Genomic DNA, 25,395 nt, shown 5'->3' with positions numbered 1-25,395 from the left:
ATGAAGATGTCATGTTTGAGATCAATACAGGTGCAAGTATTTAGGCTAGTAGGAGAGTCTTGTCACTGCTGTGATGTTCTCAGGGTTGTGTTTCTGTTATAACTGATTTTTACTTCTTTGTCATTTTTGGATTTTTTTTCTTCCTATATATGTTTATCTTGCATTGCACAGTTCTTCAAGCTGAGTGTTCTTCAGTGTTTGTTTTGCAGTTTCATGTGTGTTAGAGGTATTACATAAATAAACCTTAACTGTGTTTACATAGCATATGTGCATGAAGGCAGAAGGAATCAATTGCAAGAATCCTCCCTTTTTTTCCCTGTAATTAAACATGTGGTAACCTAGTGGCAATGTGTTTGGGTCCTTAAATACAAGGTTTATCAGTTTACAGGTGGGGATTATGTTATATGCAGAAGTGTGCTTGGAGTCTTACATTAGTAAGACAAACTAGTAAGCAAGAAAATAGAAAAGTAATTATTCTTGTGGCACTCATATTTGTCCTTGTCAGTGTATGTGCCACAAAATCTAAAAAATCAAATACAGTCACAAGGATGCAAATCATTAAAGCTATGAAGGAACTAGGGCAACCAGGAGTAATAGTTTTGAACTTTTGAGCTCAAAGGTGTGTCTGTGTTTAAGAAGAGATTTTGTAGATCTTAGCTGAGAAGCTGTGAGTTGAGCAATGCTGTCTGCAGTGTGCAAAGTGCAGTCAGTCATCCCAGTGCATATGGTTTGGGCTTCCCTAACTGAAATGGAATCACAAGGCAGTCTTCAGAAAAAACTTGAATTCTCCTTTAGATTTCATAAAGAAACTTTAATTAGTGTAATTTAAGAGGATTTGTTCAATCATAAGTAATGAAATACTCTTGTGTGTGGTGATTACACCCCCACTGAAAATATGGAGCAATTTACTGCTCTTGATTTAGCTGCAAATAGAAGCCAAATGTGCTCAGCTGTTTGCGTGTGTTTGCACGTGGCAGGATGAGAGGCAAAGGCAACATTTGATCAGTCAGATGCCAGGCTTATTTTTTTTTTCCTCCTCAAAAATGCTAATTATATATTTAATTTTCATTTGTTTATGTTTCTAGGGTGTGGATTCAGGATTTGTCCCCAGCGTTCATGATTTTGACAAGAAACTTACCGAGGCTGATGCTTACTTACAGATCTTGATAGACCAGCTGAAGGTATGGGAACTCATTGGTGTGTTTACTGTGTTGGGGGTCTGCTTGGCAGGTGAATTTCAAGGTCAGGCTGAAAGGAAGCTCACCAGAGGCAGGCAGTCATGTTTTGTGCTTGGCATATGTTCTGGTAAATGTGGGATGCAGAGAGCTCATCTGTGTGTGCTGACTGAACTGGACAAAACACACCTTTTTATATAATAAGTCTGATGATGGTAGAATTTTATTTCCTTTTTCTCCCTTCCTTAGTGTGTTGCATCAGTTCTAATTATTTCTGAAAGCAATATATTTTTACTACAAGTGTAAAAATATTAAATATTATAAGCTAAGGGCTGAAATAAGGTGAAAATGGCTTTCTCCTGGAATAGATCTTGGGATTGATAAAACAGTTAAAAAATGAGAATAGATCAAACATTCACATAAAATGGTTTATAATGGCTAAAAGATTCTGTATTATATATACCTTTATGGAAATGGCAGAGATGGCTGAAGTTTCATTTCAAATATATAATTAAATCATTGTATTGCTCATAGCATTTTAGACCCTACCTTGAGAAAACTTCGTCAAGTAATATGGAGCTGCAGTTGCAGATAGTTGCAGACTTTGTTGCAGTAGTGAGAGAGAATCTTAGCCATGTCCTTGAGTGAAAACATTCTGTAGAATTTTGTACAAATACAGTTCCTCTATATTTTGTATGTGTGTTTCAAGGATAGATGGGAATGTGTAGAATGATAAGGTCATATATCTCAGTACTCACCTTATGGAGAAAACCAGTTTTTGCTGCTGCTGAGGATACTTTTTCCCATGACTCAGCAGGTTAAAATTGCTGTTAAGATTGTTTCAGTTCTGCTAGGTTGGATTTTTTCCCTGATAACTGCATGTGGGATATTCAGTTGGAGGGTAGGGCAGAGAGGGGGAAGAGCATAGCACCAAAAATGAAGGTAGGCAGAAGAGATGCAAACAAAATTCAAAGCTGCCCTGCAGAGTCTTGATTGGGAGTTATCTTTGTCTCCCACTTTGGAGCCACGGAGCACACTGCGCTGACAGAAGGTATTTAAATCTTTACACCTTCTAATTGTTATTTCAGGCCAGCTGGGGGGAGGGGTATAGGAATTAATTAATAATGAAAGGAGAGTCAATGTGAGGATGGACAGAGACCAAGATCCGAGTCTTTTTTTAGAAGCAGAAATCAGCCCTCAAGGGAAAGCAAACACATGAGTAGGTTTGAGGCAGGCAGCTGAGGGAAAAACTGCAGCTCGGTTCCTAAAAATTACATCCTCTTCTCTGAGCATGGGTGGATGTGATGAACTTTCAGCACTACCCTTTATCTTTCTCTTCCTTACACAACTTCATGGTTGTTTGTGTGTGCACCTTAGTGTGCCCTCAGAGGCAACTGTTAACTGTTTTGGCTCAGCTCGTGTTAAATGCACATGGCTTAGCTGCATCTCATATTCCACTGCTAAGAAAACACAGAAATTAATGCTCGGAAATCACTATACATCTTCCCCAAAGAAGTGCTTACAAATATTAGATGATTTGAATCATGTACCTGAATAACATGTACCTGGAAGGGTTGATGAGGGTTGAGGCTGTTTTGGTAAGACCCCAAAGGTCTTTGCTGAAGTAGGAGAAAGGCAGTTTATTACTTAATCTCACCTTTTTGTTTCAACTGTGGTAGAATCATGCCAGGCTGGAACTAGCCAGGATCTGGGGTTGGATCTCTTGTAGGATGGGGAAAAGTGAGAAATTAGTTACAGACTTGTTGTATCTCTAATGCTGTAAGGAAATACTAAGCAAAACCTGCTTTGGATCATAATACCAGGCTTGTGTGACTTAAGTACTTATTAAAAGCTTTTGGTTCTGAAATTTGAAATGTGTTTCTGGCTGATTTATGTGGAAAAATTGCACTTCCAGGATTTTCACAAGTATCTTTTTCTTTCAGCTCTTTGATGAGAAACTCCAGAGCTGCAAAGATGATGAACAGAGAAAAGCAAGTACATTTTGGCTTAAGTATTGCTTATTTTGTTTCATCAGATGTTTTTGTGCATCAATTTGCTGTAGTCTATAGAAATTTAAAGTACAGTTCAAATTGTCAAAATCCGTTAAAGTTATTTGAATAACTGAAAACATTGCTTTGTGAATAGGTTGCAAACAGAAATTTGAGTAATACTAGGTATCATAACCTCAAAAAGGCTCTAGCCTGTAGGAAATGATTACTCCTCTGCTCTCCAGCCATTGAGAGCATTTTAAGTTTGCTATTTTTTTAAATCTTTAACAAGGATGAATATTTAATGTTCGTAGGAATTACAAAAGTATTCTGAAGGAAAAATATAAGTACTAAGAATCAGATATTTCATATAATCACTGTGCATCCTGTGCAGGTCTGTGACTAGCATGCCACATGTTGGAAGTCTGAGAATACCACAATTCATTCATGCCAAAAATGTCCTAGTGGGGGGTGCACGCACTACTTTTTTAGTGAGGTTGTCACTCACCCAAGTGTTGTGTATTCTTTTGCATCCCCTCCTGTCCCATTTCAAAGTCAGATTTGTGGGTCCAAGTCCACTGTGAAGAAAGGCTGGTACACACCTCTGGTGGTGTGGGTTTGGTGCTATGTAGCATGCTGGTTTCATGTGCTAATTTGTGTGGTGTGGACAAGAGATCTAAATTCCTTGTGGAGGGTTTATTTCTGAGGAGTTGCTTTATTCCAGCCAATGAAGTAATTTCAGTATCATGAAGCAGTAGTGTATTTCATCCTAGTTCCCTCCCTCAGTGCCTCTTGTGAAAAACAAGCTGATGTTCTCTTGGTGTTTGCTTCCAGTTTTGAAAGCAGTTCATTGCTGTCTGTGATTAGTTTACTTCTTCATAATGGTTGTGACCTTTCACGTGTTATCCATCTTGCCTGATGTGTTATGTGGTGTCTTAGGGAGTTCTTTCACATGCACAGCCTTTTAAAATATCTTTGAAGTACTCCTCTGTGTCACTGTGTTTAATCTGTAGACAGCTAACCTAAAGGGTAAGATCTGAAGATTTTGTATTCCTCCTTCAGTGTGTCTTCCTGGGAAGGAAGAGTTGTCCTTTAGTTTTGACCTCCCTCCAGATGCTACTTTGCAGATCAGGCAGTACTTTCTTTTTCCCTGTGACAGTGTTCCTAATCCCTGGAGATTTCTGTATGTTGTGCTGGTTTCTTTGTCTGTGCAAGGTATCTGTGGAACAGACAGATTGACTCTATAGGGAAAGCAGGAGGCTCATTTAGAAGAGGTCAACTGCCTCTGGTTTTAAATCTTGATGAGGGTTGCTGTTACTATAGATTCCATTTGTTCTCTATTAAAAATGAAAAAGATTTGGCAAAGCACATTTTTTATCATGTCCCTTCCTGTCCTAAAGCAGCTAAGAGGTTTTTTGATGTGGTATTTAGCAGTTTTCCTGTTTGCTTATGGTAGTATGGTTCAGCTATAAGATTGTGAGCTGAGTGTAACCTGCAGGATACTCCCATCCAACCCATAGTTCTTTCCTCTGGGGAAACAAGATTTGGATATTTGAGTGTTCAGTGCTTCCCAAGTAGCTGAGTGCTGTTATGCAACTGTTTATTGCCAGGGATTTCAAACCTGAGCTATTGTTTTTGCAAGTGCAGAGGGTGTTGGGTGAGATAGTTTTTGAGTTACAGAATATTTGGTCATTTGAAGATGATGGTGTAAGTTATAGGTGTTCTGAGATGCCTCAAGATCTCTTGGATATCTTCCTTCTGAGATGTGGTAATCTCTTGAACTTGGAAGAAGACAGTGCAGATGTAGATGATGAATTTTGAAGACTGAAGAATGTTGGGATTATCAGGAATTCCTTGTGCTATATTGATAATCCTGGCAGAAGTAGGAGTAGCAGTGTGTGGTGGGATGACACTGCCTTGCAAACACAACTAGCTGCCAGTTCTGCTGAATCTACTGGTATGTGCATATCCAGTTGTGTGGGAAGTAGAGGAAGGTGTGTGATCTGAGGGTACTGATGTTTCAAGGTGAACACAAGACAACTTTGTTTTCTTTCAGTGTTAGCAATATTATTGGTGGGAACTCTAGGCTTTTCTGTTCATCTTTTTAACATTACCTTGACTACATATATCAGGGAGAATAAAACTAAAGCCTTCAAAAGCATCGGAACAGCAAAGAGGTGTATATCTGCAGGCTGGAACAAAGAGGACATTACTGTGGATTTGGGAGGGAAGTGTAGTTTAAGCTGTTTGGTTCAAAACAAGTGCTTTTTGCGAGGTAAATCCAGGGCTGAGCACACAGATTTAGGTTACACCTTACAGATTTCAACCATGAGTCAGCTACCCCACGTGCCTCTGCTGCCTCTCTGTGCCGCATGAGCTGATCCCTCTGTAGTCACATGATTGTTGAATGAGGCAAAAATCATGTTCAATGGAATACAATTAGCTTTCTCAGTGATTTCATAAAAAATCAGATGTCAAGCAATGAGCAGCAGTGGAGCAAAGTAGATGGAGCAGTGTCAGCAGCAGCCTGTAATTTGATTAGATTAGATACAGCATGTGGCTTCGTTCTGCAAATGTAAATCTGCAGGAAACTGATGCTTCATTTGAAACTATGTGTATTCATTACTTAAAACTAGGGGAACTGTCTTATTAACATTTTATCTTCATCGCTTTTCAAAGACTAGGGCTGTTGAAGAGAGAAAATGTTGATAAATGCTATTTGTTTTTTTTTATTGGTAATGTATTTTATCTTCAACATTCCTCTTTTTACCTGCTTATGATTTTCCTTGCAATCTTGTATTGCCTGAATTATCGATATTACTTAGTTTAATGTGCACTTAAACAAAATATAGTAAGAATAAATTTACAAGGATTGTTGCAGTGTGTATGCATAGCAGTGTAGTTCTGTCCAAATGGTGAGATGAGGTGGGATAGAAGCATTCTCCTAACTTTCCCTTCAAACCAAACACTCCTGTAAGCATGAAGGTTTTGTTGCTAGTGATCTAGTGGCTTGTTTTTCCCTCCTCAGTGTCATGTCTATAGTGTGTTTGTGTAAGATCTCAAAGGGGAAGAATTCACATGCTTTATTTTATGCCTGCTTACATCACCAGTCTAAAATAACACATTGCCATGAAAATCCAAGGACTTCCATATCACTGTTTGCTTAGTCCTAAAGAAGCAAGCCAGTGCTTTATAGAAGGGTCTTTCCTGGGACTGAGTCTGTCTGACTTGCCTGCATTGTTCTCATGAAATTATGCCCGTATGGAAAAGAAAATATTCTGATTCCATGTGCTGTATTCTTGCAAGGTAATTGTAGAGCACAGATGGGAAAAATACTGGATCAGTGTGTATTGTTACTACTTAATTTGGCCAACTCACATAGAATTCATTTCCATAGAGGAAAAAATTATGATTGTGTAAGGTGTGGAAAGGCCTTGGAAAGCTGATGTCCTGAGATTTTTCCCATCTCAGATCTTCTGTGACTTGGGACAAGTTGCCCTCTTGTCGGTACCTGTGTGTAAGAATAACGATGACTTAATGTCTTGCTGGGAAAACTACAAATTGCATCATATAGGCTGAGATCACTTTCATATTTTCAGCAAAGATGATATCACTGAAGGGAAGTTTATTTGGTGTGTAAATACTTTATAACATGTTGGGGGGGAAAAAAACCCAGGTAAAGAACGATGAAAACTGCTGATGGCTGTCTACAGTTGTAAAGCGTTGAGACTGATTTCTTTCAGCTGCATCGTCTTTCAGCTGACAAGATCTATATGTTTGGGTATATTGCCTAGTCTATTTTGGTGCTAACAGGCTCAAAACTTCACTGCTGTCATATTTAAGATGCTTTTTTTGATATGTGTTGATAAGTTTGGACTGAAAGTATAGTAGAGTCGTGGAAAACAAGCAAAAACAAAGCAAAGGAATTTTTAGCTGTTGGATATTTCTCTACTAGAAGCAGGAGTAAATATATATAATGTACAATATAACTTTGTGATATAACATTCCTGGTATGTTAACTCCTAGATCAACATGGTCCAGTCTCTCCAGTGGGAAAGGCTGAGGCTGGGTGCTGTTGGGGCATCTCTTGCCAATTAATCCTGAGGGAAGTGTATGGCATCCTTAGGAGTAGTTTATAGAGCACCTGATAAGGTTCCCCCAGGTATTGGCTGGGAACCCATCACTGTATTTGCTTTCTTTAGGCTACACCTTACAGATTTCAACCATGAGTCATCTACCCCATGTTTTCCTTGTAATCCCCAAACTGGGACTATTAATTCCTGTAGATTTGTAGGTGCATGTTGCTCTCTTATGGTGTAGAATTTGGCTTGTGGGGAAAAAGTTCCTTTACACACTTTGATTAGACAAGAACCAAGAAGGATGTGACTCAAGTCACATGAGACACTTGTATTAATCAAAACAAAAAGCTCCTGTAATTGCATTAGTACAGGTTCAGTGCCGAGTCCAATTTAATAATTTGCCTTCTGCAGCCAGACCCCAGGACATCAACAGGATGCATCTGCTCCTGGGATAGGTCACACTGGTGTGTAAAATGGCATGCAGATGCCTTTTGCATGCCTCAAGTGCAGTTCCACACAGGAAATATTTATGAACCAGTGTTTGTAGATAAAATTAAGTAGGCAGATTTCCAGATGCACTTTTACTGGAGCCTTAGAGCAACAACACGTGTGCACTATTACTTTCTGTGATTTGTTTCAAACTGTGCTTAGCTGCTTATGTTTATTATAATTGAATGATGGCCATTTCATGCAATGGTGTTGGATGTGGCACCATTCAGTACACTTTATAAGGATACAGACTGAGCTTGGAGTGAATCTTCATACTGCATTTCAATTTTTGTTAGTGTTGTGCAAAAATGAAGTGCGGACTTTGATGGGTAAATGTGCATAATGTCACTGCTCAGAAATTCCTAACCTTGTCATCTTTAATAATTATCAGTTTCACTTCTGTCTTGTCCTGAAAATTGTGTCTATATATGGAAATAGTCTTTAACATGTTGGTTAAGGACTTTTATTCCTCCTCCAATGTAAGATGAAAGAATTTAGGTCAAACCAGATGCTGGAAATTCTGTCTTTTAACCACACTATTTTGATTTTTCTTTTGCAGAAAATTGAAAGTCTCAAAGAAACAACTAGTGTAAGTTTTGTGCATTTTTCTCTCTATTATATACAGATTCTGAATTTCACCTTATCAGAAAAGTTTTTAAAGCCTTTTTACAAAAAAGTAGGAATCCATATTAGGTCCAGCAGTGTGAGGGCAGAGGTTCTGGTGCTGTATTCAGATTTGTGCCCAGCACCTTAGAATCACAGAATTACTGAGGTTGGAAGGAGCCTCTGAAGGTCCCTAGTCCAACCCCATTCTTGGAGTATGGTCAGGTAGAGCCCAGGACCAGATCTTGTTGGGTTTTGAGTAACTTCAAGGATGGAGACTGTACCACCTCTCTGGACAATCTCATCGTGAGAGGCGGAAAAAAAAAAGATATTTTCTTCTGTGAATTGTGAATTCTTCTGTATTTCTATTTCTGGCCATTGCCTATTGTCCTGTCACTGGGCACCACTGAGAAGAGTCTAACTCCGTCTCCTCCACACCTGCCCATCCCATCAGGTATTGATGCCCATTGATGAGGTGTCCCTGAGCCCTTTCCTCTCTGGATTAAACAAGCCCAACTCCCTCAGCCTCCTCCCATGACAGCTTACCTGAAAATTTGGAGCTGACCTCCATTTCACCTTGACAGCTTGGGCTGTGTGTGGCTTTTGGAAACTTCAATTTTCCACTGCTGTGCTTTTGTCTCTGGAACAAAAAGGGAAGGGAAAGTAGAGGTTCTAAAAATGAGTGTCCATTTACTTCTCACCCACTATTTCAGCTAATATTCTATACAGCTGATAAATACAAAATATTAAGGGATAGTAATATAAGGTCTATTCTGTTATTTTTGTTTTCCTAGAGCATGGTAGAATCAATAAAACACTGCATTGTGTTGCTACAGATTGCAAAAGTAAGTACAATGTAAACTGTTTTGAATTTTAATTATGGAACATTAATCGGTGTGGAAACAGTTGACATCTAAAAGTGCCTTCTGTATGATCCAGGAGATATGTATATCAAAAAACCCAGTAAAAGTTGATCTATGCTTTTATTTTCATGAAGTTTCTGAAATCCTGAGTTCCATAGCAGACACACTCCTGTTAATGTTTGTGCTAAGTCATGTTGGTGTCAAGTTTCCCTTGAGCCAAACTTTGTTTTGCAGAGTTTGCTATTAGACTAAAGAAGAACTTAGACAAACATGAGGGTGACAGAACAGAAACTTAACAGACCTTTCTGCTTCATTTAAGAATGTGACTAACAAATAAAAAAAAGGGGAGAATGTGATGTAAATAATTAAACTAGTTTGACAAGGTTTTTGATGGGTCTGAAGTTCATGTTGATGTTGGAACTTAGTGAAGTAAGAACTGTGTTATTTGAGACTAGAATATGGGTAATGCACTTGTGCTTTTAACCTAAATGTTCTGTTACTTCTTAAAATTTTGTGAGATTTGGATTCAATTTTTTCCATCAAGTTTTGCCCTTGCAGGTTTAATATACTATATTTAGGATGTGTTAATTGTGAGCTTCTGGTTTATATCTTGTGACTGAAGTGAAGGAAGACAAGTGTTTTGCAAAGAAATTAATTGAAGGCATTTTCAGAATTTAAGGCTGATTTAATCAGAACACATTCTGATCTATCCAGAAATAAGTGTAGGCTCTTCAGGGTTCTTTTTTCTGTAGCCTAAATCAACTATTTTTCTGTAGCTTTCAAATGCAAAACTGCTGTTTGTCTTCCTTCTAGATGCCAGATACACTGTGCAAAATTTTGAGCCTGGTGAAAATTGAAGTGTTGAGAACATTGCAGGATCATAAGTAATTCTCTGCATATATCAGTGTGTGTTTTGTGAAATTCAAGTTTCATATCAATAATCTTAAAATCCTGAAGAAAAAGTTTGTTAGTTAACACGTTTGTGCAAAACTAAAAATATTTTGCCAGTAGTAGGATATGTTGAAATAGAACAGTCTTTATTTAACATGCAGTGATACTACTTAAATCCTTCACTGCAGTGACAGCAAGAAAAGCCTCGTCAGTACTTAATACTTTGTTGTTACTGAGCACTGAGTATATTTAGAAGTATTTTAGTACAGTGAAGCCAGTAGAGTATGTGTCAGTCTTTGAGGATTTGGAGTCAATTGTAGATTAGAAGTTAATTTTCTTAGACAACTGCTCTACTGAGGTAGCTGTTGGGGAAACTGCAACTAAGTGCTTGCTCATTTTTTGTTAATTACTATATTAATAGTAATATATGGTGTTAATAGTGTTTAATAGTCCTTATTTTCACAGGGTTTAATTCCTTTGAAATTATGCTTGTTTATAAAAAGCCCTGCTATATAATTAGCAATGTGAGAGAGCAGAATTATAATTTGCTTTTCAGGTTCTTGACCAGAGGAGGCAATAGGTGGCTGAGTTAGATTTCTTGTTTCTATTGAATATCAGGTTCTGTTTCTGCTGTATGCAAATTAATTGGGGGATAGACAAGTATCACTGCTTATCTTATTCTAATACTAGCTGTATTTTGAAGTTGCCTACATGGTTTGCTGATAAGAGACAAAACTGCTAGTGTCAGATGTAGTAGTTTTAGATCAGGTTCAGTTCTTTACTGTTCCAACTACCATATAAGCATAAAGGTAGGTGGAATTTGGGTCCCCCAAAGGTGCTAAGACTTGCTTTCTGTTACACTAAATCAGGCCTTGAAGTCCTCCTTTCAGAACACTAAGCACTATAAAGAGATTAGCTTATCCATTGAGGAGTGGGGTTTTTTGTTTGGGCTTTGCTAAGCCATATCTAAAGCTCTTGTGGAGGTGGTTTGAATGAGTGACTGAGGCACAGCTAATTGTAAGATATTGATCCACACAGAGTGAAAAATGCCCTCTGTAAATCTTCCCCCTGCTTTAAGAACCTTTATTCTGCTTCATCTCTTCACCTTCTTCCTCTTTCTTTCTCAGGCAACTATGCTTGTTGACTACATGGCAATTCTGTCATCATTCCCCCTACCTTTCCTGTAAACTCTGTTGGCATCCTAATTTCTAACTGCTGTAGGAAATTAAAAATACAGGGGAAGTTGGTTTGGTTTTTTTGCAGTTCTGCAAGCTGCATGTGTACAAAGCATAATACATGTAGAAGTACACTGTGCCTGGCTGACAGCTCTCTGTTCTCCAGCACTGAGCCTTTTAAGATTCTGCAGGTTTTTTCCCAAAGCTGTAAGTCAAGTGTGGCTGCTGGCATACAGTGCTGAAAAGAAATCATATTAACACCACCTTGCACCCCATTTTTACTTCTACAGTACCTTTCTCAGTAGGAGACAGACCTGAAAATTACCTTCTGGTTGTTTGTGTGCCTTGAACATTGTTACCACTTCTCTGTATACTCAGAACATCTCTCTGTTTCAGACATGCAGTCGTTTGGGTTTTGGGTGGTTTTGATACCTTGAGGCAAACCTGGACTTTTGGTGGTTTGAGTTCGGTTTTGTTTCTGTTTTTCATTGTGTGCTAAATTGAGCTATTTCATGGGCTCTTAAAACAAACCTACCTTAGGATTTGGACAGTTCAATTTTCATTAAACCTCCTGGTGAATCCAAGTGTGTGACCATGCCACTTGTACTTGAGGTGAGCCCGAGGCATTTTCAAAATAATGAAGTAAGTACCAGCTAAATAGGAATTTATTATAGTATATACATTGCCTATCAAGCATCAAATCAAAATAAGCTAAGTGGGATGGACAGGTGGAGCGTTCGGCCTGTGTTGTCCTCTTTGTGTGTACAGCAGTGGAAGATGTTCAACCTTGCTGGTGTGTGTGTTGTAAAATATATGTCCTGGTCTGCCAGTGATGTGGTACACCTCAGTCTTGGAAATATGTATGTGTTATGGAGTAGCTTTTATAATTTAGATACTTAGTTTTGCACCTTTACCTTCTCTTTTTCACTCCATTGTTCCTGCCCAGTTTTGTGGCATTTCAGTCTGCATCAGTAGCCATGCAGCATCTTTGTGCTTTATTTCTTAGGTCTTAGAGATGATAGCAAAACATGGGGATTTTGTGTGTTGGGGAAAAAAATTGATGTATTTCAAATCCAGTGTTACTTCTGCCTTGTTTGTAAGTCTCCTTTGTTCGTAAGTGAAACTTGTTGCCCTTGTTGTTGTTTTATTAAGAAAAGCCTTGCTTGAGAAATGTCAACAAACAGACATGAAATTTGAACAGCCTAGTGCCAACTGTGTAAGCTGAGGAGGAATGTATAAAGTGTCAAAACATAAATATGTGCCAGCTTTTTTAATACTATTTACAGGTTTTCTTGTTTGTAGTCCTCTGAAGTTTAACAAATGGAAGTCTGGGGAAATACTCTGCAGACAAATCTTAAGGTCCACACTGGGCAAAATTACAGATTGATCTAATGACTAATATGAACTTTGCAGCAGAAGGGAAAAGATTTGGCTTCGTGTTCGGTAAAATTTATCCTGTTGCTGGTACAGGGTTATAACTAGATTGTAGATTGGCTTGAACTTGTCTGCTGCTAGTGCCGTTCCCTGATGACAGTTTTTTTCCATACATTTCCTGCTCTCCCACATACACTTCTAGGCAAAAGAAATCCCAACAAAATAAGAGATTGTGAATAACCTAAAAACATTTTACAGTCTAATAGATGCCAAAAGTTAAAGCCTTTTAGCTTACAAGGACCTTCCTTCTGCCTTTCTAAAGCAAAAAGTGCTTTTGAAAACAGCCTTTGTGCTAATCACAGAGAGCTTTGTTTTCAGGGACTCAGTGGTGCTGCAGACCATATTTTGGGGAGCTCTTGGGGAAGAACCCGTGTTGTAAAGCATAATTGAACTTCACAAGGCAGACAGGGTGTTTATTAAGACTGTACTCATGTGGGCAGGTCCTCAGACAACACTGATCTTCAGAGGGACAGTGACTATGTGTTAGAATTGTGTCTTCAAAGTTTAGTGACTGGATCAGATGCTGAGGAACATCTTATGGCTGAAAATGTAAACACTCCCCAGCGACACTCGCTGTTCTCGCTTAGCACAGAACTGATAAGTCATGCAAGATTGTTATGTTGATATTTGTAACATTTTTTCCTTAAGGACCAAAATAATGAGGAGAAGCACGCAGATGGACTTATAGTAAGTTTAAATCTAATCTTTATCTCCCTTCAATTCTGCAGAACATGTGAACAGAGACCTGAATTTCCACTCACTTTGCAACATGCTTCTTCCTTTCTCTAATTTACTGCTTCAAGTGTCTTGTTAAAATTCCTGTTGAGTCATTAGCTCCTGAGGTTGCCTAACACCCTTGTCTTTAGAAAATAGAATGGTCAGTGTTACATGGAGTGTCTCAAGTGGCAGTGTTGTGACCGAACACTTAGATAAACATCTGCCATGGGAACAGATGAAAGGGAAATTACCGGGATAGAAATAGTTTTGTGTTCAACTGAAGTCTCTTTGTGTAGGAAATAGATCTGCTCTCCGTGTGCTTCAAGTAGTTTGTCTTTTCCACAGTGCTGCTGCTTTGATGCAGAGTTGTGTTACGTCTGTCTAAGCAATGTTTCTTCTTTAATAGAACTTCTGCATTTTTAATGTAACTTCTCTCATTTTTGGTTTCAGTCACATGTGTCTTCTCTTTCTTTGTTCTGTTTTTGTCACTTGAGTACATTTCAGATACTCCTAATAGGAGATTGGTTTCAGTAAAACATAACTATAAAAATCACAGTGTGCTTTCATTAGACCTGACAGTAATTCCCAGGCTCAATTTGTCTTTCCATTACAAACAGCTTTAGCAGTAGGATCTTCTGGCATGAACTTTGGAGTAAAGATGCACATACAGATTTTGGTTTCATGCTTATGATATAAACTGAATTATTACCTACCCTGTGGATAGTCAGATAATTCAGGTCTTAGTGTAAGGGAATGGGTTCTGTTACATGCCCTGGACAAGAGAAGTTATACAGGGAGACACTTCCACAGGCAGAGATGACCTGCACATTAGGTCTGCAACATACAGATATTAATATAGTCTGAATGTAATTACCCACTATACTCATTCTACGTGGGTTGACTTATACTGGGGAGGGGAAAAAATACACTGTAAAAATATATTAACTGATGCATCGGTGCTGGTAAAGACTAAACTTTTGATGCCACTGTGGTCAGTGTTAGCTTGGGCTAAAGGTCAGGAGTTCACTTTAAACTTAGGCAGAAGTTTGATCAGTGTTTGATACTGTGGGATGACAGTCTTGTTTCTGCTTGGTTGTTTTTAAGCTGTTACTAAACTCAGAATAGGAAACTTTCAGGTCTGCCTTTGTCTGTTTCTAACTGTGAAGGCATACCCCAAAAATATCTAGCAAGAAACTCCATGTTGCAGTGTGGGGAATTGTTCAGGGGTTAAGGCTACAATCCTGCATACAAAGCCAGAGTTACTTTGTTCTTTATTTCCTTTATCACCCCAGTGTTCTCAAGGTGTGGATTATTAGTTTCCCTAACAAGTAAGGGAGGCAGAGATAGCAATAGCATCCTATGTATCATAGGACTGTCTTGATTTTTAAGCCTTAACTCTGAAAATGGAATCATGATTTTAAAGTGTGAGCTCTGTGGGACAGGGACCTACCTGTTGCATGCATAATTCCACAAGCAGGTGAAGCAATGTGTAAGGGACATTGATTTTATGCTGGAATACAGTGGAGTAACAGTGTATGTACTGGATTACTGGTATACTGGGTAGTAACACCAATGAAAATGTAGGAAGCTATTTTTATGCCTTAGTCTAATGGAGGTTTTTTTAGATATATGCAGGGTGATAAATCCTGTGCTATAAAAAAATAAAACTCTACACAGGCTTTTAGAACCATAGAAGTTGGAAGGCACTCACAAAGAGCATCAAGTCCCAACTCCTGACTCAACATAGGACAGCCCCAAAAATCACACCATGTGTCTGAGAGTGTTGTCCAAATAGGATAAAGCTCAGAATTACAGTTAACCAGGAAAGGAGGCAAGAATGAAGTCTGCCTTTTGTAGGAGAAATGGGAGGAGGAAACTTAAAATGAGCTTGTTTCCCTGAGTCTGAATGCAAACAGAGATTAATAGACTAAAAGGAGGGAAGAACAGTTGTAGATGCTCTTCTATTTCAAATACTGACCTAAAAAGGGGATAAGGATAAACATACTCACTAAATTTCCTAGCAAACCGGGGCAAAGATTTCCACAGTTCTGACATAAATTGATGGGTTTAAATTGCAAGATGGTTGGAAAAGGTTTTTATGTGCCTTTTATCCAACTAACAACCCACAAGTTTTGGTTGTTGTGTGTAAACATACATAACAAACAGTGCTTAGCTGATAGCTTGGATTAAAAGACATGATGGTTTAGATTTCCAAGGGCCTCATGGAAGATAAACCAAGAACATACAATGAGGTCAGTGACTTTGGACGGTTGAGTTGACCTGATGCTTCATTTCCCAAGTGCCCACGTCCAGAAGTAGATAGAAACATCCTCTAGTGAGCTGCACTACACACTGTCAGGTTGCTTTGGGAAGAGCAAAGCCTCTTTGTGGCTGTAAGCATGCTGATGATTCCTGTTTTGATTTATGGGTTGATTTACTGTGGTCTGGATAAATTAACTGTTAAAAAAAGTTTTAAAAAATACCGATTACGTATCCTAATTTTTGCCAGATAATTTGCATCTAGCTTTCCACTCTTTGCATGCAGTGTTTACTATGGGGCATTGGAAGGCACACCAGAAGCTAGAACTTGAACTGAGAGTTCTTTATAGGGCTCTTCAAATCTGTAGGAAATTCAGTTCAGTGTCAAATCTGTGTAAAGAATTCAAATATTGTCACTGGGAAAGTATTTCTCATGTCCTCAGCTGTCAGTTTTTGTTTTGCTTTCTTTCTCAGGAATTTGCTATCTTGCATTTGGGCATTTCTTGTGCTCACAATGTTCTTGCTATCTATGTTTTATATTACTTGTTTTAATGGGGGGGAAAAAAATGTGCTTTTCTCTCTGTTGCCCCAGAGCACTATCAACCCTGTGGACGCAGTGTATCAGCCCAGTCCCTTGGAGCCGTCAGTGATCAGCACGATGCCTTCCCAAGCTGTCATACCTCCAGGTAGGGTGGGAGAGAGGGTCCCAAGGGGCTGTGTCAGGGGGACAGGTTCTGGGTACACCCTTACACCCTGCAGGGAGTGCTGCACACTCACCTCGGGGTGGGAAAGGAAGGGGAAGGAGCAGGAGGCATGAAGCTTCCCCAGGCAGCAGGTGAATCAGCCTCTGGGGCTGTGGGTAAGCTGATGTGTTTTGCTTGCTCCAGGTTACTAGCTTGCTTTTCTAATGTACTTTTTAAAAACAAACAGAACTATAATTTTCAGAGAAGATAAAAGCTTTGTAGCTAAATAACTGCATTTTAAATGCTGCCTTTGCCTAATAAAGAAAGGAGCTAGATAAGTGATGATGATAGATAAAGACACTTTATTCTCTCTGAATGGCTTTTGTAGAAAAGGATTTAATTTTTGGAGGTGAGGTGAAATAAAATGGAATCTCCTTCTCTAACAGAAGTATAATTCTCGTATTTAAGTGTGAATTTCTGTTTTACAAAATATCCCCAGAACCTGCTCAGTTGTGCAAGTCAGAGCAGCGACCTTCGTCTTTGCCAGTGGGGCCTGTGGTAGCATCGCTTGGAAATCAGACTCCAACACCAAACAGTACAGGTACAGCTCTCTGTGACCATCTGAAGTACAGGAGACAAACCTGAACATGGGCTGTCTGTAATTAGTTATTTAGACAACACTGTATTGGCTACAATTTGCTTTTAATCAGCACCTATTTCAGTGCTGTGTTAAAATCAGTTATCCCTCCCTCTCCCCCTGGTGTGGATCCACAGTACATGAGTATTACCAACTTCCCTTTGTGTTTCCAGTACTGCAGTCTTGCAGGAACTGGGGAAAACATGTCCTTATACTCATGTTCTGTGTTCTTTGTTTTCCTCATGATCTTTCTTTTGTTGTCTGTTAAATGAAGCTCAGTCTGAACCTAATTATTGCTTCCAGTTTTGTAAGACCTTACACCTTCTGAGCTCCCATCAGATTTTATTGATGTGAACAATCCTACTTGTAAGTTACACTTGTGGATTTTGAAATGATTTGTGTTTAATAAGTCTGTAACTTTCAATACTCCACAGGGAGTGGGCAGTCAGCACCTAGCAGCAGTCTCACCTCTCCAAGCCATGTCAACCTGTCTCCAAATACAGTCCCAGATTTTTCCTACTCAAGCAGTGAGGATGAGTTCTATGATGCTGATGAATTCTACCAGAGCAGTTCTTCCCCAAAGCGATGTATGGAGTAAGTAGCTGCCACTGTGCAGCATGTGCTGAGAACAGATTTGATCCACAAGAACATGGCTTGTCTGCTTGTAGGAGTTCATTCAGTTAAACAAGTGTATAAGCCTCATTGGCTTGGGAAAAAAAAAAAAGAAGGTGGGGGGAGGCCAAAAAGACACTTCGTGTAACAGAGTGAAGTTACTCCCTCCCTCAGCACAGGCACCTGTCAGGGAGGCAGTTTCCTCCTCTGGTCATTCCCACTCCATCATGTATACATGTTGACAAAACTCTCACATAAACCAAACTTGGGAAGGCACCAGCTCAGAGCTGTGGTCTGAGACAGTGGTGCATTTCACATGTGTTTGGTGCAGCCTTTGGTAAGTAGCCAATTCCCCCTCACATTTACCAACAAAAGTTTGTTGAAGTTGTCTCTTTCCCCAACATCTCTATTGACTTTTTTTATGAATTGGAAAATTGGTTTTAAGAGATGATACACATTTCAAAGAAGTACTAGCTGTTTTCTGCCTTCAGGTGTTGTTATCTGAGGCTGCAAGTATCCCATTCCTTCAGCTACAGTCCATTGGAAGCGTTGTGGAAATTAGCATGCAACACATCTATTGATGTCTGTCACTGCACACACATTAATGTCTGTCACTAAACCCCTTGTCTGTGAATATCAAATTGCAATAACTTGATCTGAATTAGTTCATTGCGAGTTGTGAGAATTTATTACTCTTCCTTAGTTCTTCAGGGTCTGCTGCAGTGCTGACTCGGAGCAGCACGGGGAGCAGCCTGAAACGTCCAGACACCACGGAGTCCCTCAATTCTTCCATGTCTAATGGCACCAATGATGCAGGTAAGTGGCTATCTGGATTGTCAGTCTGTGTATGATCAGTTATATACGACAAGGTACTTATGGGAGTTGGGTTTTGTACTGTTTATTTCCTAATGGCAGATTGCTGAATTGTAGGGTGTAAAAAGGAGAGTTTTAGACAGCTATATGTATGCTAATTAAATACAGTTTGTCTTTGAAGGTTTAGAGAAAAACAAAAGCAATTTGGTCTTTCCAGATCTCTTTGATCCTCCTGATGATCGAGAAGATGATGGGGAAGGAGAATCGGTGGAAGAACATAAAAGTGTTATTATGCATCTATTGTCCCAAGTCAGATTAGGCATGGATCTAACCAAGGTAAACTTTGAGTGTTGCTGGGGAAGAGAGGGGGAGTAAACCCTGAGTTCTGTGGAAATCAGCTCAAGGTTGTAGAATAATTTAACTGTATACTTGTTCTAAGAGCTCCTCAAGCTGTAATCCCTTTAGTGTAGAATTTTTTTAATGGGAACTCTCGCTGAAAGGGAGAAATGCAGAATAAATGTATCCAGCTGCTAAAATCTGTTGGGGAAAATAGTTTGCTATGGAAAGTAGTTGTTTGTTCTCTTTGGACCTAATTCTTGGAGTGCCTGTGAAGCTGGGTTAAGAGGAATACTGTGTGCAGTAGTAATGTCACTCCTGGCTTTAGCTTCCCAGAGCAAAGATCTGTGACAACCCAGGGAATGGTGGCATTCCACAGAACATAAGTAAAATAAAAGGGGGAAGTAAGCATACAGTGAAATGCTTGGTTGGGATCTTGATGAGTAAGTAAGTAGCCTGTACATTTTGAAATGGCACGTGTAGGTCTGGCAGGTAAAGGGTTGGATTTTTCATGGGTGAGGTTCATGCTGGGGTGTGAATAAAGGCTGAATGAACAGCATTCTGAAGCTGTTGGTCTTTCTAGGCAGCTTGGTTGAATTTAAACAGGTCATTTCAGGCTGGAAAAGGGTAGGAGAGATCAATCCTGTCCTTAGTTTCCATAAGTGGATGACTTGAACTGTCCAGTCTGAAATTCACAGTAGATAATAAAAAGACAGAACTTTTCTGGAGAAACAAACAGCAGCTCACAGGTGAATTGTGGAAGGTTTCTGGCACTTTTGAGTAAGAATTGATCCAAAATGTGCCTGTTTTGGGAATGCCTGGAACAGCTGAAAATTCCTGATCGCAGGTGAAGCTGCCAAGAATCATCATGAGCATGGGCCTTGTCAGCAGCAGCAATCAACTCTGCTCTCAGCAGTGGTCTGGATCACACTGAGGCAGACAGCAGATCCACAAGGATGGAACTTGCAAATGCCTTTGGGGAGATAGTGGGGAAGAGATTAACCTTCATCTTGCTAGAGACACATAACAGGATGTGACTGTGTGAATGAGATTTTGATTCTGCACTGCCAATTTTCAGCTATATATAGATGAAATTAAATAACCAGTGATACTGTAATTAAGAACAGCTTTTGGTAAGCTCAGCCACGTAGCTGGATGTGCTCTAAGTGGGGACTAGAAAGTACATAAGACGGGAGACAGTTCCTCTTAAGTCTGGGGGTTTATAGAAGATGCCAACTGACCTGCATATGTCAGAACTCATTGGGAAGTGTGAGCTCACAATCAGCTTACAGCACATGGAGCTCTGGGTGCTCCGTGTGCTACTTACAGTGAGTACAGTTGGCTTTTGTGCAGGATGTCCAAGTATCCTCACCCATAAGATTGTTGTTTTTCTTCACTCAGGTTGTTCTTCCAACTTTTATCCTGGAGAGAAGGTCGCTGTTGGAAATGTATGCTGACTTCTTTGCACATCCAGACTTGTTTGTCAGGTATTTGACTTTCAAGTAAAGCGTTAACTGGTTCTCATGTTGTTTGTGGCCCTTTTGGGCTGCCAGGAGTGAAGAATATTGCTTGGGGTTTGACCTAAACTTGGAAAACAGTCAAACTTGTAACTGTAAACTAGCCAAGCATGCAGAGAGCTTTCCTGTACCCGAGGTACCTGCTTGGATTTCATTTTGCTTGTCCTTCTTTTCTCTCTTTGGCCCACACAGCATCAGTGATCAGAAGGATCCGAAGGAGAGGATGGTTCAAGTGGTTAAGTGGTACCTCTCAGCTTTTCATGCAGGAAGAAAAGGGTCAGTTGCTAAAAAGCCTTACAATCCCATTTTGGGCGAGATCTTCCGATGCCACTGGGTGTTGCCAGGCACTGAAGGTGAAGATGATACGGTTAGTTTCTTGTGCTATGTTTTTTGGTGCCTAGAATGCATGTGGGCAATTGCCAAAGCTGTGCTTAAGTAGTGAAATCAACAAACCGTGGCAATTTTCCCCCTTCCTTCCTCCTTTTCTTTTGAACAGAAGTGTAAGATACCTTGCATAACAAAACTTGAGCTGTTTGTGTTTTAAGAAGTACTTGGCATGTTGAAATTCTTCTTTTTCCCCCAACTGTTTCATAGCACTGAGCATGAAGTGCAGTTGTGTAGCCTCCGTGTAGTATATCTAACTAAACTTGTGTTTGGTGGTTTTTTTTTAATAGCTGTTAAGTGTGTACTTTTCCCATTTAATTTGCTTCCCCCCAGTTCGTCTGCTCAAACCTTTCCCCTGTTTCTGAGGTGGATGTTTGCACCCTGCTTTGCTGGCATCAAGGCAGTGTTGAATTTGTGCTTCCATTGCTTCCAGCAGCGAGTTACACTTGGGATTCCTGGCCACAGGAAATGAATGTTGGTTTATGGTTTTGTGGTACAGAGAACTGATCGTTATTAATATGCAGATCAGACTTTCTCAGAAGCAAAAATGAAAACTGTTTCTGCCACCCATTTCTTATTAGTTAATAAGAAAAGCAGTGGATTTAAATATTCTTTTGTAATTGGGTTTAAACATGAGTCTTCCAGTTCAACTGTTTTATTTGGAGACATCTCCCCAGCTACATTTGTACTTAAACAAGAGAGCAAAAACTCTCTTCATGGCTTCAGGAGGGAGGAATTCCCCATCAGCAAACCGGCAAAGACATTAAAATCACTGCAGTGCTTGTTTAGAAGCCTTTGACCATGGAAGTGACTCTGGAAGCATCCAGTGTTTGTAAGCACTGTCAGTGATGGAAACTCTCTCCCCTGTCACACAGGAACCGGTTTCGGAAGGACCAGTCCCATGGGTCAGTAAAAGCAACGTCACCTTTGTGGCAGAGCAGGTCTCCCACCATCCTCCAAGTGAGTTGACAGTGACTTTGCCAACAGAATTGGCACCTGCATAGGAGTAACAGTGAAATCAGCTCTTGGGTTTTTAAATCTTGGATTTACATTTTCTCTCCAGATTTAAAAGCTAAAAGTTTTCTCTTTAATTTTTGTGAGAAACTAATTGCAAACTCTGTTGCCACATGTGTATGAGGCACAGGGAGACGCTTACTGATGAATGAAATTGGGAACAATAGTGGGAATGTCTTACACTGCTATTTTTAACACCTTTCTCTTCAGTTTCAGCGTTTTATGCCGAGTGTTTTAGCAAGAGGATACAGTTCAATGCTCACATATGGACCAAGTCCAAATTCCTAGGAATGTCTATTGGGGTTCATAACATAGGGCAAGGTATGTGTGTGTAAATTCAGTATTAGACATGCTGCCACTAGAATTTTTCAGAGAATCCTTTACAGAAATTATTAAATTCGTCTAACTAAATGTAAGGAATGTTTGCAGTTACATAACTGGAGCTTATATACCTGGGAATCAGAGATTCCTTCTGCACACAGTGCAGAAACCACTTAGGGTCCAGTTCTTCCCACAGAACAGCCATTCCTGCCTGCTCCAGGTGCTGAGCATTCCCAGCATCCATGGAAAATAAAGCTCTTCACCTTTCCTTTCCATGGTCCCTGTTTTTAATGGCGTATTTCATGAGATCATAATGAAAAGTTTTGTAGAGGTTTTGCTTAATGTTTTTTACATCTCACCTTATTTTCCTTTTGCAGGGTGTGTCACATGCCTAGATTATGATGAACATTATATTTTGACCTTTCCTAACGGCTATGGAAGGCAAGTAAATGCTCTGCTTGGGGTTTTCATTTTTAATGCCTTGGAATAGTTCATAGAATCCTCAAGGTTGGAAGAGACCTCTAAGATCATCGAGTCCAACCATTAACCTGCCACTGCTGTAACCCTTAAACTTCAAACCATGGGTTTAATATTGCTTATCATTTATCAGTCATTGTGCTTATAACTGTGTACATACTTTCATCATTGCAGGTCTATTCTCACTGTGCCATGGATAGAGCTTGGAGGAGAATGCAGTATTAGTTGCTCAAAGACAGGTTATAATGCTTCCATCGTCTTCCACACAAAACCATTCTATGGAGGAAAGAAGCACAGAGTTACAGCTGAAATTTTGTAAGCAGGTTTCTTATCTCACTTTTGCTCTCCTTAAATGCCAACAGTGTTTGTCCAGGGCAGTCAGGAGTGTAAAATACTCAAACAGCAACACGCAGTAACTTAGCTCACAATTACCTTTCACAGGATGCCATTTTATAGCCACATGTGTGAGGGGAAGCCTGCACAGGCCTCTGTCCCACCTTGTCCTGCTGGAAAACAGCCTCAGCTGGTTACCAGAGGGAACTTTTCATTCCTGAATTATCCAAAGTGGCTTCATCATTACCTCTTCTAAAGCCCCAAGTCCTGCAGCAAGACTTGGAATACTGCTTCCTGCTGTTCCTGGTGTCAGTTGCAGCTCTGCTGCAGATTTTGACATGCTTATTGATTGCTGTGGTCTGGTGGATTTGGGTTAAACCCTGAGCACACCAGGCACAGAGGATTCAGTGGAGATTCCCTTCAGATCTGGGGATGTGCTATGATGTCAGTAGGTGGGTGCTGACAAAATGAGGTTTATAATTTGGTTTTAAATCACTTCTTGACACATAGATGCTATTTGTGAACTAGTTCTGTGTTCCCAGCAGTCTGGGGAAGAAGCTGTGAGATAGTGAAGTGTTTTTAAGCTTAAACTTACCCCCTGAATCTGTTTGGAAGGCCCAGAACTAGTTTCTTAAACTCCAGATTCAGATCTAGCCCTTGGGCAAGGCCTGTCATACTCTGATCAGTGTTTCCTTTTAAGGTTTATGCCACTAATTCAGGCCAAACCACTCACTTGTAAACAGAATCCTCATCATCCTTTGTGTGCTGGTGGTGGACATCTTAAGAGATGTACAGCAACTAGCGAAAAGTTTTGATCCTTTAGGATCTTTCAGTTATTGTAATACAGCTGAGAAATGACTGTTTGTTTCTCTTCAGTTCTCCAAATGACAAGAAACCCTTCTGCTCCATTGAAGGAGAATGGAACGGGGTCATGTATGCAAAGTACTCGACAGGGGTAACAGCTTTATTTCTTTGTTCTTCCCCTTTCCACCAGAAACAGAAGATTGTGCTTTAGATGGGGATTTTGGGTGGGTTTTTGGTTACATTTTCTTTAAACAAACATTAATAGTTGGGAACTCCTGTGAGGCAGCCCAAAATAATGCTGAACTGGGGATAAAAGTTCTGAAGTTACTTTGTTCATTTCTTCTTAAGGTAGTTTGATTTTTATACAAGAACAGAATCTAAAGAACTACCATTTTTCATGTGTTTCTGGACAAGCAGTGTACTAGAGTGTGAGCTGTACAAATTTAAAGTTTGGCTAAAGAACGGAATGGTTATTTTCCATCTCCCTCCCTAGGAGAATGCTGTCTTTATAGATACCAAGAAAATGCCTACAATTAAGAAGAAGGTAAGGAAATTGGAGGACCAAGACGACTTTGAGTCTCGCTGGTAAGAACTTTAGTTAACTGGGCAAGTTAAGATTTGATTTTACTTAGACTGCAGTTTGCAGTACACAAATCAGGGTACACTGACTGCAGTCACTGCATGGCCCCTGTGCTCTCTCTGAGCTGCAGCACAGGGCCCAGGCACAGCCACACTGGGGGGGAAAGAGGGAAGAGAAGACCTGGAATGCAGTCACATCCTAGTTGGGGCCAAATGTTCAAGGTCTACAGAGCTCCACCACAGCCTCATCACTCCTGCACTAACAGTGCAGTTGCAGTTTAATGTCTTCAGTTGTGGTGTAATATTTACTGGGGGGTTTCCTGCCCTTTCTTTAAAGTGAGACCAGTATTGCTGGCTCTTAGTTACTGATAAGTTTCTACAGGCCTGTAGTTCTCTGCTCTAAAAGCAGTGTCCATTCCAATTTCTTTTTTAAGCTTATGGAAAGATGTCACCTACAACTTAAAAATCAGAGACATTGATGCAGCCACAGCTGCAAAGCACGCGCTCGAGGAACGGCAACGGGCTGAGGCCAGAGCCAGGAAGGAGAATGAGACCTCATGGGAAACAAGGGTGAGCTTTATTCCAGGAGGGTGAATGCCCTCTAACCTGGAGCATTGTTCCCTTCCCATTCTGTCATGGAAAGCTTACACGTGCTTGTTCCTTTGCCCAGTTATTCCATGAAGATGGAGAGTGCTGGGTGTACGACGAGCCCCTGCTGAAACGCCTCGCTGCCAGCAAGCACTGAGCGCGCTCCACAGCCCCAGAACACTCGAGCCTTGGCTTAGCAAAGTTTACATCTGATACCAAGAGAGTCATCAGTTATCACGTAGGTAGCGAAGGGAGAGCCTGAGCCCTCCCCTGCAGTGGTTCCTATCTCAGGGATACAGAACTTACTGATGCAGAGGAGCAGTGAAGGGAAGGAGCAGTGGCTCCGTGGGCAGGGGGGGGCTCTGCTCCTCGCGCTCCTGCAGCAGGGACAGGCTGGGCCACCGAGCACAGGCACTGTCTGACCACTGTGAAGGCCACGGCATTGGTATCAGTTGCATTATATTCCTGGGTCCTACATATTTAAAACCAAGCAACAAAGTGCAAGACGTCATTTAAATCTCGCTGATGTTTGCAGTGTGTAAATATGAGGATTCCTTCGATGGGACAGTTTGTTAGAAAATGCTACATCAATGTTATCTTCCACCTGTATGATAATCAAATCTT

General features: G+C 40.2%; 1 protein-coding gene across 2 annotated transcripts; it reads left to right on the top strand.

Moving 5' to 3' along the window:
* On the top strand, nucleotides 1-25,086 carry OSBPL9 (oxysterol binding protein-like 9). 2 transcript variants are annotated; one of them, XM_009083171.1, is made up of 21 exons: nucleotides 1-36; nucleotides 1,086-1,181; nucleotides 3,119-3,166; nucleotides 8,291-8,320; nucleotides 9,129-9,179; nucleotides 13,346-13,384; nucleotides 16,266-16,359; nucleotides 16,856-16,957; nucleotides 17,428-17,587; nucleotides 18,309-18,421; nucleotides 18,636-18,754; nucleotides 20,156-20,241; nucleotides 20,464-20,638; nucleotides 21,531-21,615; nucleotides 21,880-21,990; nucleotides 22,368-22,431; nucleotides 22,642-22,782; nucleotides 23,677-23,755; nucleotides 24,098-24,189; nucleotides 24,618-24,753; nucleotides 24,854-25,086. In XM_009083171.1, the coding sequence occupies exons 1-21, from the start codon at nucleotides 1-3 to the stop codon at nucleotides 24,926-24,928; spliced, it is 1,932 nt and encodes a 643-aa protein (XP_009081419.1). In that variant the 3' UTR covers nucleotides 24,929-25,086. The 2 variants fall into 2 exon arrangements, with proteins under 2 accessions (XP_009081419.1, XP_009081420.1); XM_009083172.1 differs by lacking the exon at nucleotides 13,346-13,384.
* Nucleotides 25,087-25,395: the final 309 nt, after the last annotated feature.

The sequence above is a fragment of the Acanthisitta chloris genome, unplaced genomic scaffold (assembly GCF_000695815.1).
Source record: "Acanthisitta chloris isolate BGI_N310 unplaced genomic scaffold, ASM69581v1 scaffold39089, whole genome shotgun sequence".
In the NCBI taxonomy this organism is placed as follows: Eukaryota; Metazoa; Chordata; class Aves; order Passeriformes; family Acanthisittidae; genus Acanthisitta; species Acanthisitta chloris.
This window is presented reverse-complemented; position numbering and strand designations above follow the sequence as displayed.